General features: G+C 37.2%; 1 protein-coding gene across 4 annotated transcripts; it reads left to right on the forward strand.

The window, feature by feature from the left end:
- Positions 1 to 7563: 7563 nt before the first annotated feature.
- apip (APAF1 interacting protein) lies at positions 7564 to 17753 on the forward strand. Of its 4 annotated transcripts, XM_067495634.1 has the most exons (9): positions 7709 to 7984; positions 8534 to 8589; positions 9580 to 9648; positions 11009 to 11109; positions 12336 to 12384; positions 12515 to 12632; positions 13132 to 13267; positions 13856 to 14023; positions 14175 to 17753. In XM_067495634.1, exons 2-9 carry the CDS (start codon positions 8548 to 8550, stop codon positions 14272 to 14274), a joined length of 783 nt encoding a protein of 260 aa, XP_067351735.1. In that variant the 5' UTR covers positions 7709 to 7984; positions 8534 to 8547; the 3' UTR covers positions 14275 to 17753. The 4 variants fall into 4 exon arrangements, with proteins under 4 accessions (XP_067351736.1, XP_067351738.1, XP_067351735.1 ...); XM_067495635.1 differs by lacking the exons at positions 7709 to 7984; positions 8534 to 8589 and adding an exon at positions 7564 to 7694; XM_067495637.1 differs by lacking the exons at positions 7709 to 7984; positions 8534 to 8589 and adding an exon at positions 7601 to 7694 and having other exon boundaries at positions 9583 to 9648.
- The last annotated feature ends 287 nt before the right edge of the window (positions 17754 to 18040 follow it).

Below are 18040 nucleotides of genomic sequence, written 5' to 3' on the forward strand. Positions count from 1 at the left end.
TTTTATACACAGCAGCAGGTAGGTGTTCCATCATGAGCACAATGGCTGGCAACAAAGAAGCACACAAGGGTTGGCACACCTTTGAACACACCCTCTTCCTGATACAATTTCCCATGTCCCTCTTCAGGAACCCCCACACCAACATTAGATGAGAGAACATGAAAAAACATCTATTTGTTCAAGCCAATGAATAAGCCAATAAAAAATAAATCTCGAAAACTTTCCTTTTTGTCATTGACTCTGTTGATTAAATAGATGTATGTGGATGAAGTCCTATGAAATTTTGAGATCACAGAAAGAAGGGGAGAAAGATGGGCCCTTGACACTGATGACCGTGGCATGACTTTCAGCTAAGATGATAGCTGCATTATAGGAAATCTTGCAAACAGAACCCACTAAAGGTATTTTATAATAGCCCTTGTGTGGATGAGGTCAGACTAGCTGACAGTTGTCATGATTGAGTTTGCCCCATAAAGATTAATTTGATTATTCTTATGTCAGAAGAGGAAGTACAGTACCAATTAAATAAATACAATTTCCTTTATATTTTTCTTGTTTTGCTTATTTTACACATTTCATGTTTGGAAGTGGATCTAAAATCTTAGTATTTAGTTTGAATGTAAAATTAGGCCAATCATCTAAATGACCTTTGTATTTTTCTAAAAATAAGTTGTAAGTGGTTCAGGATAATAAATGTAATGTACCGGCTATTTAGATACACAAAAAACAAGTGTATATTAGATGAAACATTTGTGAATACATACACATGTGTACCTGACCTGAGATAAGAACACTGTGATACAAATACAGAATACAGACAAAGAGAAAAGGGAACAGAAATCCAAGTGGACAGTTTTGAGAATTTTTTGCAGATTTTTTTAGCAGAATGTAAAGAAAAAATAGTATTAATAATTATTTTCCATGCTTGGTAACACAGAAAGATTTATGACATGGAATATAAAACAGGACACAAAGACAATAAAGCTGACCACAATCTAGGCTTATCTTATCGAGAAAAAGAGATTAGGGACCTACAGAAAATTAACGACCAGCAATGATGAGCACAAATCAACACAACCAAGTCCAATCAGCTATTTTATCATGGGCAAAAGGAGAAATTCTGAGTGAAACAACAGTGTAAAAGTTTTTGGCAGATAGTGAGAAAAAAGCTCTTTCTTCCACCATCCAGGAAATTCAACAAAACATGGATTCTGACATTGATGTTTCAAAATTAGTAGTACACAACTATAGACATCACCAAAAATGTGTTGCAACAAAGTTGGATCATCTCCCTGCAGCCAGCCATGAAGTGTCATGAAGTGTGTGCAATAAGATGTGCTCGTATGCGACGGAAATCGATGCATCACAGCAGAGCTTTATCCTCAGGCTATCTGGCACGTTCATGATTTTGCGACATTCATTATGAATTCCTAAGCATGTGTGGGTGAGCACTTGTCCAGTCTTGTGTTCCACACCCAGCAAAGGTTAATTTCTGTTACTGTTCAGACTGGAGTTTTACAATATCAGGAACAACATGAAGGCTTAAACACAAATCTTGTTTTCACACGCAATCAATACTGAGCTTTTAGTGACTAGACATTTAGTGAATCACCATTTAAATTATTCTCATAATGTGGTCATCTAGTGGGTGAGATGACCCACAAAGAAGAAACAAAGAAGAATGTACAATATTTACAATATTCACACATTGAGGTGAAATGTGTCTGATATTTTAACCTCTTGACTTCAAGTGTATATCTCCAAATGGGCAAATATATAACCAGATTATATTGCCTGTTACTGAATTTAGTATGTACAGCTAAATTCAGGGGTTTTCCAGCAAACATGACTAAATTTGCATTTTGAGAGTCCTGGGCAGCAAGCAGTATTTCACTGTAGGTGAACGTTTTGACTTTTTCTGAAAAAGCCTTGATGTGAAAACCTTGTCCCTGGTGTTGTGAAGGTTTTCTTCAAATACTGGCCAAATGCTTCACATGTGAGGAAAGCTGAAGGGGAACATTTTCAGTGTCCATATTTTTCTCCAGTGACTTCCCAAGAAGCGCAGAGGTACAAACACATCCATATCAGTATTAGCAGATTTTCAACTCTTACACTTGTTCTCGTGTATAATCAAATGTATAAATGCATAAGCGCTTGTAAAGCAGCAGAATACAGGGTCTTTCGGGGGTTTATCTGCTGAGCATGTGCAGACACTGTAACACATTCTGTCCCTCCCCCTCGCTGTTATCTTGTGTTTCATGACTGCCACAATTGTTCCCACCTCCATATCCCAAGGCAACCAAGCCCAGCAACTTAGGCAGAGCAGCACTCACATCTATTACCACCATGAGTAACTAAGAGAAACTTATAAAAGCTTTTTGACAATACTAATGACACATTTAATAAAAGTCTCATTTGCCACCTTTCATGTGAAACCAAAATCTGTAGATTAGTTTGAAGTACACAGTAGATGGAGTACAGAAGCTAATACAATGCTGTAAACTGAACTGAGTTCTGGGACACCGATTACATTACTGTGAAACTGGTATACTGTATATTATGTATAGCAGTAAATGTGTTTTTGTGTGGGCCAGCTGCAGATAATAAAATTATTTGCAGCTTTTGTCATTGAGGGTTGATGAAAACCTTATTGCCATGACATGCAGTCACTACTAAAATGTAGAAATTATTAATTATTTAGGCTTAGTTGCACTTAGTTGCTTACTTTGCCGTGTTTCCATTTGCTTCACAGGATTTTAATTTTCCAGCTTAGCCCATATTGCACAGTAGAAAGGGAGGGAGGGAAAATTGTTTGATTTAAACAGAATTAGGTGACTCAATACAAAAGTTTAATTCCTCATAATAAATTTAGTAAGACAATCTCTTTTTGCAGTTATTATCTTTGCATATGATCTCAGTAATGATTCACAGCTGTTTATCAGGCTATATCTGGAACCTTCTTTTCTCACGGTACAAGCCAGGGAATTGTAATTAAACATCAAGTTCCTTGACTCTTGTCACTGCCAAGATGAAACTGCAGCTGACTTCCTGGGTAATCCACCAAACTAGAAACAATTGAAGACACACCCATTTTTCAAGTGTTAAAAAAACAAAGAAGGTAGATTGAAAACAAAAGAGTGAAACACAGGTGTTTTTACTACGCAACTGCCTTAACTGATATTATTACAGTAGTTTAATGGTTAACTGATAAAACTTGATGCGGCAAAACATAAAGCAATAACTTGGTAGGCAGTTTTAAAGGTGAGGCTTCCTTATAACTGGGGTTAATTATTCGCACAAGTTTAAATAAGCATGATACCTGGGATGGGCCTGCTTGAACTAATTAAGTCTAAAAATAGGCCAAAAGCAAAAGAATAAAAAACCTCCCTAGACCTAATGTTTATAAAATAAAAATGTAACATACATGCAACACATTTCTTTTGAACTTAGTGATTGTTCCTAATATGTATTCAGGTTTTGATTCAAGAAACCAGAAATTTTGTGCATAGTGCAGTGTTTCTGAATAATTTTCTGTTGAAATACCTCAGAAATTATGTCTTCATTCCTTGTAACTTTAAAATGACAGTACCATTCATTTCTTGGTTGATGAAAACTTTGGGGATCATCTTTATTTAATTGTCTGCCTTTTAGATAATTCATCCAATATAGTATGACATGTTTTACTGGAATGGTAAACTTTTGTCCTGCTTATTAGTTTACTAGTTACGGTATATAGTCACCAAATTATATGGGATATGTGTACAATATGGTAATTCAGCAGAATGTTGGATTGATCAAATAACTGACCAATATAGTGCTTTAAAAAACCTACACTTGAAGTGAATTCAGAAAATGCAACCGCAAGGGGGCACAAGCCAGTGTCTTCTTGTGCGAGTCCCAAGTCTGGATAAATGCAGAGGGCTGTGTCAGGAAGGGCATCCGATGTAAAACACATGCCAAATTAAAAGTGCGAATCGTGGCAATGACTTCCATACCGGATCGGTCGGCCCCGGGTTAACAACGACCGCCACCGGTGCTGTTGACCTACAGGGTACTGGTGGAAATTGGACTACTGTTGGTCGAAGTCGAAGAAGGAGAGGAGGAAGGTGTGTTTGTAGGCTGAGAGAGAAGAGGAAAGCTAAGAGTGTAGGACTGACAGTAGCAACTTTGAATGTTGGGACAGGGAAGGCTAGAGAGTTGATTGACATGATGCAGAGTAGGAAGGTGGATGTACTGTGTGTCCAGGAGACCAGGTGGAAAGGTAGCAAGGCTAGAAGCGCGTATGCCCCACAGGTAGAATGTGAGTTAGAAGAGAAGGAGAAATTCTGGAGTGAGTTAGATGAAGTGATGCAGAGCATCCCCAGAGGTGAGAGAGTGGTGATTGTTGCAGATTTCAGTGGACATGTAGGTGAAGGGAACAGAGGTGATAAGAATGTGATGGGCAGGTTTGGTCTTCAGGACAGGAACGCAAAAGGACAGATGATGGTAGACTTTGCAAAGAGGATGGAAATGGTTGTAGTGAACACTTTCTTCCAGAAGAGGCAGGAACATAGGGTGACATATAAGAGCGGAGGTAGAAGCACTCAGGTGGACTAAATGCTGTGTAGATATTGTAATCTGAAAGAGATCAGTGACTGCAAAGTATTGGTAGGGAAGAGTGTAGCCAGACAACACAGGATGGTGGTGTGTAAAATGACTCTGGTGGTGAGGAAGGACAAAGGAGAGCAGAGGACGAAGTGGTGGAAGTTGAAAAAGGAAAAATGTTGTGTAGTTTTCAGGGAGGAGCTTAGACAGACTCTGGGTGGTCTGAAGTGCTCCCAGATGACTCGACCAGTAAAGCTAATGTGATCGGGGAGACAGGTAGGAGGGTACTTGGTGTGTCATCTGGAAAGAGGACAGTGGACAAGGAGACTTGGTGGGGGAACGAGGAAGTTCAGGAGTGTATACATAGAAAGAGGTTAGCCAAACAAAGAGCATATGAGGACTTGTATAGGTTGGACACCAAGGAGGGAGAGGTGGATTTGTACAGGTTAGTCAGACAAAGAGGTCGAGATGGGAAGGATGTGCAGCAGGTTAGTGTGATTAAAGATAAGGATGGAAATGTATTGACAGGTGCCAGGAGTGTGATGGGAAGATGAAAGGAGAACTTTGAAGAGCTGATAAACGAGAAAAATGAAAGAAAACAAAGAGTAGAAGAGGTGACTGGTGTGGAGCAGGAAGTAGCAAAGATTAGTAAGAGTCAAGTGAGGAGGACGATGAAGAGGATGAAGAGTGGAAAGGCGGTGGGCCCTGATGACATACCTGTGGAGAGACATGCTTAGCCGCATGTGTGTCATGAATACATGAATACATGTGTGTCAATGAGACGGACCCAGGTGGAATGGTGAGGTTACAGGGAGCAGAGGTGAAGAAGGTGCAGGACTTTAAGTACTTAGGGTCAATGGTTCAGAGCAACGGAGAGTGTGGAAAAGAGGTGAAGAGGCAAGTGCAAGCAGGTTGGAACAGGTGGGGAAAAGTATCAGCACGAATGAAAGGAAAGGGGGTGAGACCAGCGATGTTGTTCGGCTTAGAGACAGTGCCACTGAAAAAAAGACAGGAGGCAGAGCTGGAGGTAGCAGAGCATAAGATTTTGAGGTTCTCTTTGGAAGTGAAGAGGATGGAAAGGATAAGGAATGAATACATCAGAGAGACAGCTTGTGTTAGATGTTTTGGAGATAAAGTCAGAGAGGCCAGATTGAGGTGGTTTGGACATGTTCAGAGGAGAGACTGTGATTATATTGGTAGAAGTATGCTGAGGTTGAAGTTGCCAGGCAAGAGGTCTGGAGGAAGACCAAAGAGGAGATTTATGGATGTAGTGAGAGAGGACATGAAGTAAGTTGGTGATAGAGAAGAGGATGCAGAGGACAGGGTTAGATCATGAGGAAGACACATGATTTGCTGTGTTGACCCGTGAAAGGGAATAGCTGAAAGGAAAAGAAGAAGGCACTTCTTCTTCTTTTTCTTTCGGCACTTATTCAGAAACATTAAAATCAGTAAATGCAGAGATGTGTTCACAGAAAAGATTAAACACACAGTAAAGAAACTAGGATTGTTTCAAATGATTTTCTACCTACTTACCCTGTGCAGCCGATGCATTTGGAGAATTTGACACTTCCAAATTCTCCAAAAGGGAAGTTTCACAGAGTACTCACAGGGTACTTTGCAGTTACGCTTTACCATATGCAATTGGAATAATCAACAGGAAACCAAACTAAGCTGTGAAGAGGCTGTATGCAGCTACAACCAATGACTGCATGCCTGAATGAAAGCATGTTCAAACTAGGTTCCCTACTTCTCATGAAATACATATCTTTTACCTTTATGATTTGTTTTTTAATAAAACTTATTTATAAATGGGATTGGGATTTTTAAATACAATATATGAGAATAGCATGCAACACAGCATGTTACATTTCTATAGGGTAATTTCAATATTGATAAAGAATGGATTGATTTGAACTGCATTTAGAAGCAAAGAAAACTAAAAGCAACACATCTTAATAAATATTTCAGTTCTGTGACTTACCACGTGCTAATATTTATAAGATATAGTCTGAAGAAGAATGCGAGCAAGGTTTATTAAGTCAGTTATGTCAGTATCAATGGACGGAGATGGAAGTTGTTGATGTAATGTATGGTGATCTGATCAGCCACCAAAAGTGCAAAAGTCATAACAAATGAGTAAATGGAACGTAATGTCACTTTTATGAAATAGTTTATACTGAATCCAATTAAGTATATTACCACTGCAAAAGTACCAGCACAGTAAAATGAAGTTTCAGATGTAGCTATATGATAAACTTGTATAAAATTCCAACAATTCAATATAAAATATAATATATAATATTTAAATATGATTATTGCAGATTTGTTGTATTGGAATTAGTTTTACAGGCTTAGGGAAGAGTAAGGTGAGATGACCCAGTGGATAAGTTGACACAATCTCTCTATCTGTTGTATGCACCTATGCACATGTTTTGTCATATGACCATAAATTCAGAAAGCACCCAAATAACTCGGTGTGATGGAGAGAAGCATGTAGAAGTTGCGAGTTTTTTTTCCACAACAAATCTGTCAGTAAAGTAAATTATTAATATGCCGGGTAAAATGTTGGTTATCAGAAAGCAAATCAATCAGAGTTTACAAATATTTACTCTGGTGTAGAACCATGTGAATCACTTAGCAAAAGATTGACCTGGGGTCTAATGACATGCCATCCCCTTTCAAAATGGTGGCTAGGAGGCAAAGTGTGCCAAATACCATAGGGTAATATTAACCATAAGGCACCGAAACCATTGTTGTAAATATGGGCACTTTTAAAGTCTTCCAATATGTTGCATCTTAACCAAATCCAGGATGCCTTCCACACACCACCTTCCTCCTTTTTCTTTTGGATTGGTTTGTGGGTATTCCATGGCACACACACTTAAATGTGTTTCATAGCTATAACAATATTAATTGTATGGTCTCCGTACTTTAAGCCTCTTCCAAGGTTGTGAGTTAGATCTAAATCCTCAGGCGAAAACGTTGTCGCCGGCACCCTGTTTGTTTGTCGCATGCTGATGACGCGGAGACACAACCGCTAGTAGCGTTCAGTTATCTGCTTGCACGTCATACATTTTAACCATATGGACTAACTTTACATCACAGATAAGGTAACTGTTAAGTAGTTATTGTCTTTTTGGATGTTTTCCCGTGGTAATAAGTGAATCGAAACTGACACAGTGGGAATCCAATGCACGCAAGTGTCTTCAGGTTATTTTGGTCAAACTGCTGTGGTACGGCTGAGGCAGCATTAGCACTAGCTAGCGTCCATAGAAACTAACTTGCCTTAACCGTGCGTTTTCTGTTTGTTACGGGGAATCAACGCAACCGAGAGAAGAGTAGTGTCTAATCATTTGACAACTAAGTCAGCTTCCACGTTACTTTGGTGAACGAGTGCCATGTGAGTAGCGTTACTTTAACTCTGTCTTAGCTAACCGAACCATTCAGGAAGAGAATGTTAATAATGCTACAGGCCTACAGTGTATGTCAAAGTGTTTACCATATGTTTTATATTAACAATGAATGAAGCGTGACACCATCTTACTGGATTGATTCACAGTAATCACGTATATCGGTCCTCTTAAACGAGCCTGTAAAGCACATTTTTATTCCAGTGTAAACAGGCATGTTCATCGAGAAGCACTTTTTGACCTGATGTTTTTAAACACATGATAATATGCATACCATGATTATAAAGACACAGCATTGCTTATCTAAAGATGCATACTGATAAGTAATGTTTTCAGAGAAACAACTGAATAGGTTGTATTGTGTTTAATAACAGATGGCAGTTGTTCTTTGTTACCTAACGGCATATTATTATTATTATTTTATTCTAGTAGACTGATAAGCACACAGTTTGAAACAGAGCCACCAAATAAATGAGATGACCTGATGTAATCTTTCCTCATAATACAAATTTGCATATTCAGTGTTGAATGACATCAAGTTTCTCAGGAAGATATGTGTGCTGACATGTTCACCATTTTCAGAGCAGCTACAACAGTAAGTAGTATTGTATAAAACAAGGTTTAATTTACAAAAAAACCATAACAAGTCATGACCATGTGCTGACATGTTCACCATTTTCAGAACAGCTACAACAGTAAGTATTATTGTATAAAACAAGATTTAATTTACAAAAAAATCATAACAAAAGTATTTTCACATTAGAGCAGTTTTTGTGTTTGTCCTAAGGATCCCTGCAAATACTTCTGTTAATACCTAAGGCGTTGTGTTGTATGGAGATGGTTGGCAATTCTAAATAGCTTTTTAGCCTACAGACATCTGTTAACATTAGCTTAGCCTATTCTCCTGCGCTTAACCAGTCACATTTTACCCCAAGCTACACAAGCTAACTACCATCATATTACTTGTCAACAACTCCAGGGCCTTCCCTACAGTTCCTGTATTATAATGAAACATTATGTAACTAATTGAACAGTTCATGCTAGTGTTACTGCAGCCAGGTAGTCCACAATAATAAACTATTCTAATGTAAAATACTCTTTTTATTTTTTTGTTACTTTATTTGTTAATACATTTTTTGTTAATGTCATTTTGTATTTTGCACCTTTAAGTGTGATTGTAGTTAGCCTAGTACATTTTTTGCTATTAATTGCAGCCGAATGGTAAAAGCGTTTACACTCAATGTCAAAGTTGTGGGTTTTTTTTTATTGTTTAATCATTGGTATAAAAAGAAATTTGTCTATTTGCCAGTCCATCCACATAAACCTTGACTTCTTTATAACTGATGTGTGAGAATGAGGGAAGGAGAAGAATTGCACTGTAAATGAATTATCTCTTACTATTCATACTATTATTTCCATGGTATCTGGTTTCAAAAGAGAATAAATCAAAAGGAGGAAGTAAGATATCGACAGAATGATGTTTCATTGTGACCAAGCCTGTACATGACACCAAAATTAATGTTACCATTTACCCCATGTTCTCTTGGCATTGTGAATTATTAAATGTGCTCATTGCTTTTGTCAGGAGATGTCATCCTTGTGTGGCACCGGCAATGGCTTCCAAGATGTAGGTCAAGAGTCTACTCAAAAACAGGTAAGTATAACATACAACATAAGAGTATACTTATGTATACAGGTGTGTATAATGTATATATGTTTGAATTTGAAGGGCCCTGCTATATTTAAAGAAGATAAATTTAGGTCTTCATGAACAAAGTCTGATTTTGACAAGAGAGGATTCTAGAAATGTGTCATGGCTTGAACACAGGAGGTTTTTGAAGGCTGTAAAGAAGAGTTGCTGATGCTCACCGGACTGGAAAGGATTACAAATACATTTCCTAAATGTTCCTAAATTGTGTAAAATAAAAAACATCAACACCATTGTTACCTACCCCAAAAATACCTAAATGGCACAAGCACACCCAGGATGCACCAAGCACAATAAAACATATATTATATTATAAATATTACATCTACTGCCTCATTGAACCCTGAAAATATTTGCTCTGTCCACTGTAAGTAATTTTACAGAACAACAGAACTTAAACCGCACAAGTGAGGTGCAAGGCTCTGCAGCAACCACTGTGCCAGCAGATGTCAACCATGTGCTCAATGAATGACGTTTCGAGTTGTGAGCCAATTTTTAATACAATGGTCCAAAAGGGTTCAATGCTTCATAAAGCCTTGTGTGGCCATCACTACTGGTCCAACAGTACTTGCTCTAAAATAATAACCTGTAATGAAAATGTCAAAACATGTTTCTCAAATGTTTAAAAAATCAAAAAGTTTAATGTCTTCTTTTTAAGTTCGTGTTCCCCCATAGTTTGATGCTACCTTGGAGTGCTTGGAGTTCGCGCCTAACAGTTCATTTTTCTGTCATTTGATTTTAATAGAGTATATCTATCAGGCCCTCAAGCAATTTTGTCCATCCAAGTGGACCACCATTAGCATTTTGCTCAGTGACTTCCATCGTCTGTAGAGTGAGGAACAAAAGGGCATTTTCAAATTAAACCCACAATAGACAATGCAAAAAGTGAAGCTGATTCAGTAATTTCTAAAACTATGATAAAGTCTTCACATTCGTGAATGTTAGGCTTTTGTGATAAATTTTGATAATGTTTTCCACTCTTCCTTGGAGAAAACTTGTATGTCCATCAAATGTCAGTTTCAGTCAGTCTTCTCAAGTTCAGATTACAGACTTTCAGTTGGATTCATGACTCTGATCTTGCTAAGCTATTCTAAAATGTCATTATCCTTTGATATTGTGTTGTTACTTTTAAGCCAAACACACCTTTTGGAATATGGCAAGGTGTTCAAACCTGGTCTCATCAGACCTGAATACATTTTCCTACATAGTGTTGGCAGAATGGATTTATGTGTTTACAAGTTTAGCTGGACTTGAGGAGTATGTATTAACTTTACGATAACTTCATTATCACTCGTGTCTGTTACAGGAGAAGGAGCATCCTCGTGTGCTCATTCCTGAGCTATGTCAGCTTTTCTACCAATTGGGATGGGTGACGGGTACAGGTGGAGGGATCAGTCTAAGACAAGGGTTCGTATGTACATTTATTTTGAATAAAAAGAATTGATGCATTTTCATGCTCAGTCAATGTAGGTATATGTCCCATCTTACAATGAAAAGGGTTTTCATTCTAAATGAATTTAAACCACTGCTTGACACACCTTCATTTCACTTTTTTATTTACATAGTGTTGTGACAGAAGTGCAGCAAGGCTGATGAGAGGATGGGTATATCAGTGTTAACAATATGTGCAAATCTAATGTGAAAAAAAAAGGCCACAGTTTTGCCTTAGTGAAATAGAATTTAAACTGAAGGCTTTGACAGGTTATTAAAAACATCTTTGAACGGTATTGTCTTGGATAGCAACTACAAAGAAAGACCCACCTGTTACTAAATCCCTACTTGAAATAGGGAATGGCAGACATGTATTTTAGCCAACAAGTGAACCTTATAAAACCCCTTATGAAACAAAACAAGATTACTTATTTGCTGTTGCTCCTTGAATGTCTTCCATTCAGACAGAAAACAACTCACATGATTTTACCTTTAGTTTATAAATTATAATACTTTTGGATTCTGGTAACATCATTTAAATACATGGTATAATAAAAGTATTTAACACAACAAAATGTAATGAGTATGTTTTTACGTTCTGTTAGTGTGCATCTGAATTTAAGTTTAGAATTTTTTGTGGGAAGTTTTTTTTCCCACAGTTGTGGGGCACAGTTGGCTTGACTCAGAAATGACTCAGATGCTGAGTCAGCCTTGCCAAAACTTGCATTCATTGTCAATAGGCTACTTTTTATCTGGTTTGTTTGTTGATAGTTAAAGAGAAGTACAGTGTCTTCATCTTTTACATGTTATGGTGAAACCTTAAGGCTCTAACCTTTAGATGAAGATGTGATCCTTGTGAAGATTTTGATGGGATCAACGGAGGGTCAGTTAAAGAGTTCATTTCTAACTTTTCCCCCGTTAGGTCTTTTATCTGGAGCAATACAAAGTAAGATTTGTTTAAAAAAACAACAACAGAGTAATTAGAGGTTTTCTTTATTATGAGTGACTTGATTCTCATGATTTGCAGTAGCTGCAGGGTTTTAACCTGGTACACACCAAAACAAAATAATCTGGGAACATTCTAGGTATTTGTCATAATTCTTCTGTCATAATTTTGTCATGACAAACTCCCTCAACATCTACTTTATTGTCATTCTTCTTGATATTAATACATTCCATGTGGTGTGCTGTGTAACCCACAGTGATCAGATTTATATTGCACCATCTGGGGTCCAAAAGGAGCGAATACAGGTGAGCAGGTTCTAACCATAGTTTTGCACTTTATTAACGATGATGACTTAGATTTATGACTAATTATTTTTCTAAATATTTGTGTGCTAAGTTTGAAATAATACCTTTTTATAATGTGTGTTTTACTTAGCCAGAAGACATGTTTGTGTGTGATGTAGAGGAGAGGGACATCAGCTGTCCACCTGCCTGGAAGAAGTTAAAGAAGAGCCAGTGTACACCACTTTTTATGAATGCTTATACTATGAGAGGTGAGTCCCTCATACATGTACCGCCCATATTTCCCACTGTTTGCTGACATTCAGTGACCCAATGCATCAATTATCCAAATACTACTGTTATGAATGAAGTCAGAGATACAGTATACTTTACTAAAGAAAATTCCCTTTTTATTTAAACAGATAATACATGATATAGAAAAAACAAGAAGTAAATGAGGAAACAGTTGCATGATAGGTGTTATTTGAGACACATTGTAATTAAAGGTCAACATTTAAATTACCTCACCTCACCACCTTTTGTGAATGTCAAGGTGAAAGTTTGCATTTTTCATTGATAAGGAAGCCTGAAACTAAAAGCCATGACTAACACACTTTCAACTGTACCTAAGAATTTAGTGTGCCTTGATATCTAATAACAACCTTTGGGGGATAGCATGCTTTGTCTTGCCTTGCAACGAATATTGGGAAAGCCAGTTTCAGTTGACAACAGTCAAAATTCAAAATGTGCTTTCCTTTTGCTTAAATACAGGGGCAAAGGCAGTTATACACACCCACTCCAAGGCTGCTGTCATGGCAACGCTGCTGTATCCTGGCAAAGAGTTCAGGATAACACACCAGGAGATGATCAAGGGGATTCGTAAGGGCACCTCAGGCACTAACTATCGGTGTGTAATCAAGCAGTGAGGATTAGTCCAAAGAGTTTCCTATCATATTAATTTCTCAACCAAGTGGATTTACATCTTGGTTATAGAAATGTTTTGTCTCTCATCATAGATTTTTTTTAGGGCAAGGGTAGAGGATCACTGGTCGAACACTGTAGTCATTCTTTTGTAATTTTATGTATGTATTTATTCCACAATAGTGCGAAAAATTCATGCATGGCAAAGCTGAAAGTTACCAAGTTTACTTAATATAATCTGGCAGTTGAGATTTCCACAATTGTGTGCTATGGCATCTGCCAATTTTGCCACAGAAGTCATACCAACATAACCACGTTTTTGTTTTTTGATGTATTTTTCTCAAATTGCCTACAAAGATGTTTTAAACATTTAATCTCATTTTTTTTCCCTTGACTTCTTAACTTCTCTTCTTTTAAGAGAATGACAACAATGAAACAGCAATACAATTTAAAAAAAAATGTCATTATTACTGAGAAAGTGTCATTACTTGTCTCGGTTTATAGCTACTGTATTACCTTTTATATTGCTATTAATCTAGGTGTATTTTGTCTTTTCTGCCCTGCATATATGCAGCTATGATGACACCCTGGTTGTGCCAATTATTGAAAACACACCGGAGGAGAAGGACTTGAAGGACCGGATGGCTCGGGCAATGGATGACTACCCAGATTCATGTGCGGTCCTTGTTCGCAGACATGGTGTCTATGTGTGGGGCGAGTCATGGGAAAAAGCCAAGACCATGTGAGCATTTAGCTGCCCGCACGATTTACTACATACATTTTATTTATGACTAAGAATATAGTAGTGTACTGCATCGAGTGTGATGAAGAAAAACATTTATTTATTTTAAATGTTTCTCTTTTGACACTAAAAATACTGCTGTGTGTTGTAGGTGTGAATGCTATGACTACCTGTTTGACATTGCCGTCCAGATGAAGCAGTGTGGGCTGGACCCTTCAGCCCTCCCAATGGAAGAAAAAGGAATAGTTTGACATTTGCTGGTTCTTTTAAAGACACGTTTGTTGCAGAAAGGTCAGCGGAGTTCAATCAGGAGAGCAGATTGTAATCATTTGCCTTTCACACCAGCCAACTTCAATTTTGATGAAATTTGATGGTAAGGGCAGATTCAGGGTTGAAAGAGATTGAATGCCTGTGGTCCAGAAGCACCTGGAGGTACACTGCAAAGCACTGTGGGACAACTCTTGAGTGAGCAGCTGTCAAATCAATGACCTCCGGTCTGAATGCTTTCATATTTAAGTTTGACTGTAGAGCAATCAAGGTCTTAAAGTATGTCTGCCTTTCTGTGCATCTTAAATGATTTGTAATTGTGATAAACTGTCTTGAACCAATGAAGACAAAGGTAATTTCAAGCATGAGTGGCATAAATAATAAAAGTTTAGTTTTTAAGGTTGCCTCTACTTATAAAAGGTTTCAAAGTGTGTAATACAAAGCACACAAAAGGACATTAAATGGTTTCAATGCTCCACATTGATTTATTACTGGAGCAGTCTTTCAGTTTGTTTCAAGCAACAAAACTAATAAATAAGTTGTTTTTGACTTGTAAATGGCACAAACACAAAGGACTGTGGTCATCTTATAAAACAACTGCCTGAAAATAACCCTGTTTTGCATAAATAGGGCTACACCACCATTCCAGCACAGTCGACTGCATTTGGTGCAGGCTTTGCATAATGCCTGTAGATCTTTGCAAAGCATGCCTCCAGTTGTCTGTATACTCATTCTCTCATAAAAGCCAGAACTGTTCTTTTAACAAGCTCCCTCTGCTGTCACCATCCCCTTGCTTCCACCACAGTCAAATCTGAACACCCTCAAATATGCCGCAGGGTTTTTTTTAAAATAGGAGAAAACAAAAAATTTACAAGAAAACACCAACAAAAATATTCTTTCATGCTGTGCTAACACTGCCAAGACTCCCCACCTTTTGATTAATGAGGATTTCTGGTAATCTCATTTGCAAAAGAAAGTGTATGGCATTGCGAAGCTTACAATGCTTGGATGTCAGTGTCTCATCTGTTGAAGAAAGAAAGTGAGTTCTCAGATTTTTATCTAGTTTTTGATGATACTATTCTGTGATTTTTAGATTTATACAGAATAGACAAACTTGAGAAAATTGAGGGACAGAAACTGCGAGTAGCCAAATATTGTGCATCAGATAATTCAATATTTAATTCATTGTGCATTTTTATTCATTTTTTTTTTTTTTCAGTCAGCAAAGTTCAATAAAAACATTGAGAATAGAAGGAGAACAGGGCCACATCACATTGGAACTCATCAGGGATGCTGTGGCAAATTAACCCTACAGTGAAATGGGTCAATGTCGGCATAGACACCTTTCTTACAAATGCCTAGGAACAGAGTAAGCTACTGTAGGCGCCAGGTTCTTATTTTAGTTTTGAAAGAACCCAGAACTATATAGTATGCACTATAACAATAACTTTGGAGAGAAGTAGAAACAACACTAATATTATCACTGACCAGACTAAGATTTATACACTTCATTAACAAAAACTGATGTTTATTAATATAAATTGTTGAGACACAAATAAAAAACATCCTGATTTGGAGAGATAATCTCAAAAGCTTCTCTGGGTCAGTGATCAGTCTGCCAGCATTTCAAAAATGTTCTTCTAAATGAGAAAACTTACCCTTGTGATCAGTCAGAGAAATCCCAGCCCTTCGAACACCTCAAGGGCTGGGATGGGCAAAGCATTGTTGAACATGCTGTGGGAGGACTTGGTTGAAAAAGATCATTTGAGTCTCACGGTACTTCTAACTTGATATACAAAGAAATGCATATTGTACCTTTAGGTGCAAGAACAGAAGTATCAGCAACATGTTCTCATACATGAGCCTTAGTCTGTGTCCCCATTAACTTTGAATTAGACTTTGACCACAACAACTGTGCTAAAAGCTACATATGCCTTTATCTTCCAAAAGCAAAAGCCACTTATTAATCGTAAATTATAGGTGCCCATTGGAATAACTAATCACCACCAAAATAATTGTGTAAACTAATCTACTTAGTTTACACGATCTACTTGCTCCGTGGCTAATACTGTCACGTTTGCACTTCTGTTTGTTATGGTCATAATGTCCATGCACAGAATCCTCTGCTTTAAATCAGCAGTTAGAGGAAACCCAATTGGCATTTCTACCTTTCTCCATATTTTGCAATTCTGTTTGAAGTGCCTCAGATAGCTTAATATACATTTGTTTGTAAAACCTAAAATTGCATAGGCAGTATGTTGCCTGCATAGGCCTTCATCACTACAGCCATTAGCAGTCGAGAACATTATCAGTTGCTGTGCAAGGGATCTCATTATAAACATTGCAGAAAATGTTATTTTCTCTTTCTTCTATATCAGTTTAGGAATGTGTAAAGCTGCACATGCTGTAGTGGCGCCTGTCTACTCATAAATATTATAAGTTATATTAACTTGTTTGGCACCCATGTCTCGGGAGAAAAGGAACACTCATTGCTACACCATATTTTTTATGATATTGATTAAAGTGTAAATGTGTTTATGATTTTTAGCTTCAGTAAAAGCCTTGTGACAGGCCAAATGGGGATATAAATTAATGTTATTGATGTTCAGACAGAAGTACTGTGAGCTTGTATGTCAGCCACTCAGACGCACACACAAAGATTTGAAGCTTACTGTTGTATTTCTGGACTGACATAAAATATTATTTAGCATTTTTATATTCTTATTCCACTCCTTTTTGACATTATGCTCTTTTTTGGCATTTTGTCTTCATTGGGTTCACTCATTAGAGAGTATGTGAAAATATAGAATGAATAGAGGCAGCATATAAAAAGTTTGATTTGAGGGCAGCATATAGCAGTTGCATATTCATTGACCCCCGGTGATACATGTTTAGTTTTTTTTTCAGTAAACTGAACTGTGATCCAATCTATTTCCTTTAAATAGAGTAATATATTTTGATCCACATAAAGAAATTGTATGTGTTTGGTTTTTTTGTTAGTTTTTTTTGCTTTAACAAACATGATGCATATGCACTTTTTTTACAACACCCTTTGAGATTCAAATACGCATTTATACAAGCACTTGATCCTGGTGACCTTTGATTAACTGACAACTTACCAGCAACAAAGAAATATGGATTTTCTTTATGTGAGTGTGGTTGTAACTAGCAGTGGCCACCTCTTTGTCACTGATGTCCATCAAGTAAAAAAACAGACCTCCCTTTACGCTTTCACAGGTTTTCAATCACAAATATGTTTTTCAGAATGCCACCAAAATACATGAAAGGAAATACTGTAATTCTTGGAACACTGTACCGCTGTTTTTTGTTGTTGTTGAAATTGACAGTTTTAAAATGCAGCTTGTTTTTATCCAATAATGGATATTTAGAAGTCTGTTTCCCACCATTTTCTAGCAAGTTCTAAATGGTTTCTATGAAATAAACATGTACTTTGTTATTGTTATTGTTAATCAGAAGATGATGTATTTTTTAACTTAAGATATTTACTTTTCTTAAGTTTTTATGGGCTTGAATTAACTTATTAGAAAAAAATCACCTATGCTACATTGTTTATAAACACAGTCTTAGCTCACCGGCTGCCCCCTGAATAAAATGCCTATACTGAAGTGTCCCAACTGATTACTGCACAGTATATTTTACCAGAAATGAGTAGCTGTTTGCAGGAACCTCCTTAGGTTATGTTATGGGAATGAATCCTACAGATCAGGAAAAAACTACATTTATAGATCA

This window comes from Channa argus, chromosome 2 (assembly GCF_033026475.1).
Source record: "Channa argus isolate prfri chromosome 2, Channa argus male v1.0, whole genome shotgun sequence".
NCBI classification, from domain to species: Eukaryota; Metazoa; Chordata; class Actinopteri; order Anabantiformes; family Channidae; genus Channa; species Channa argus.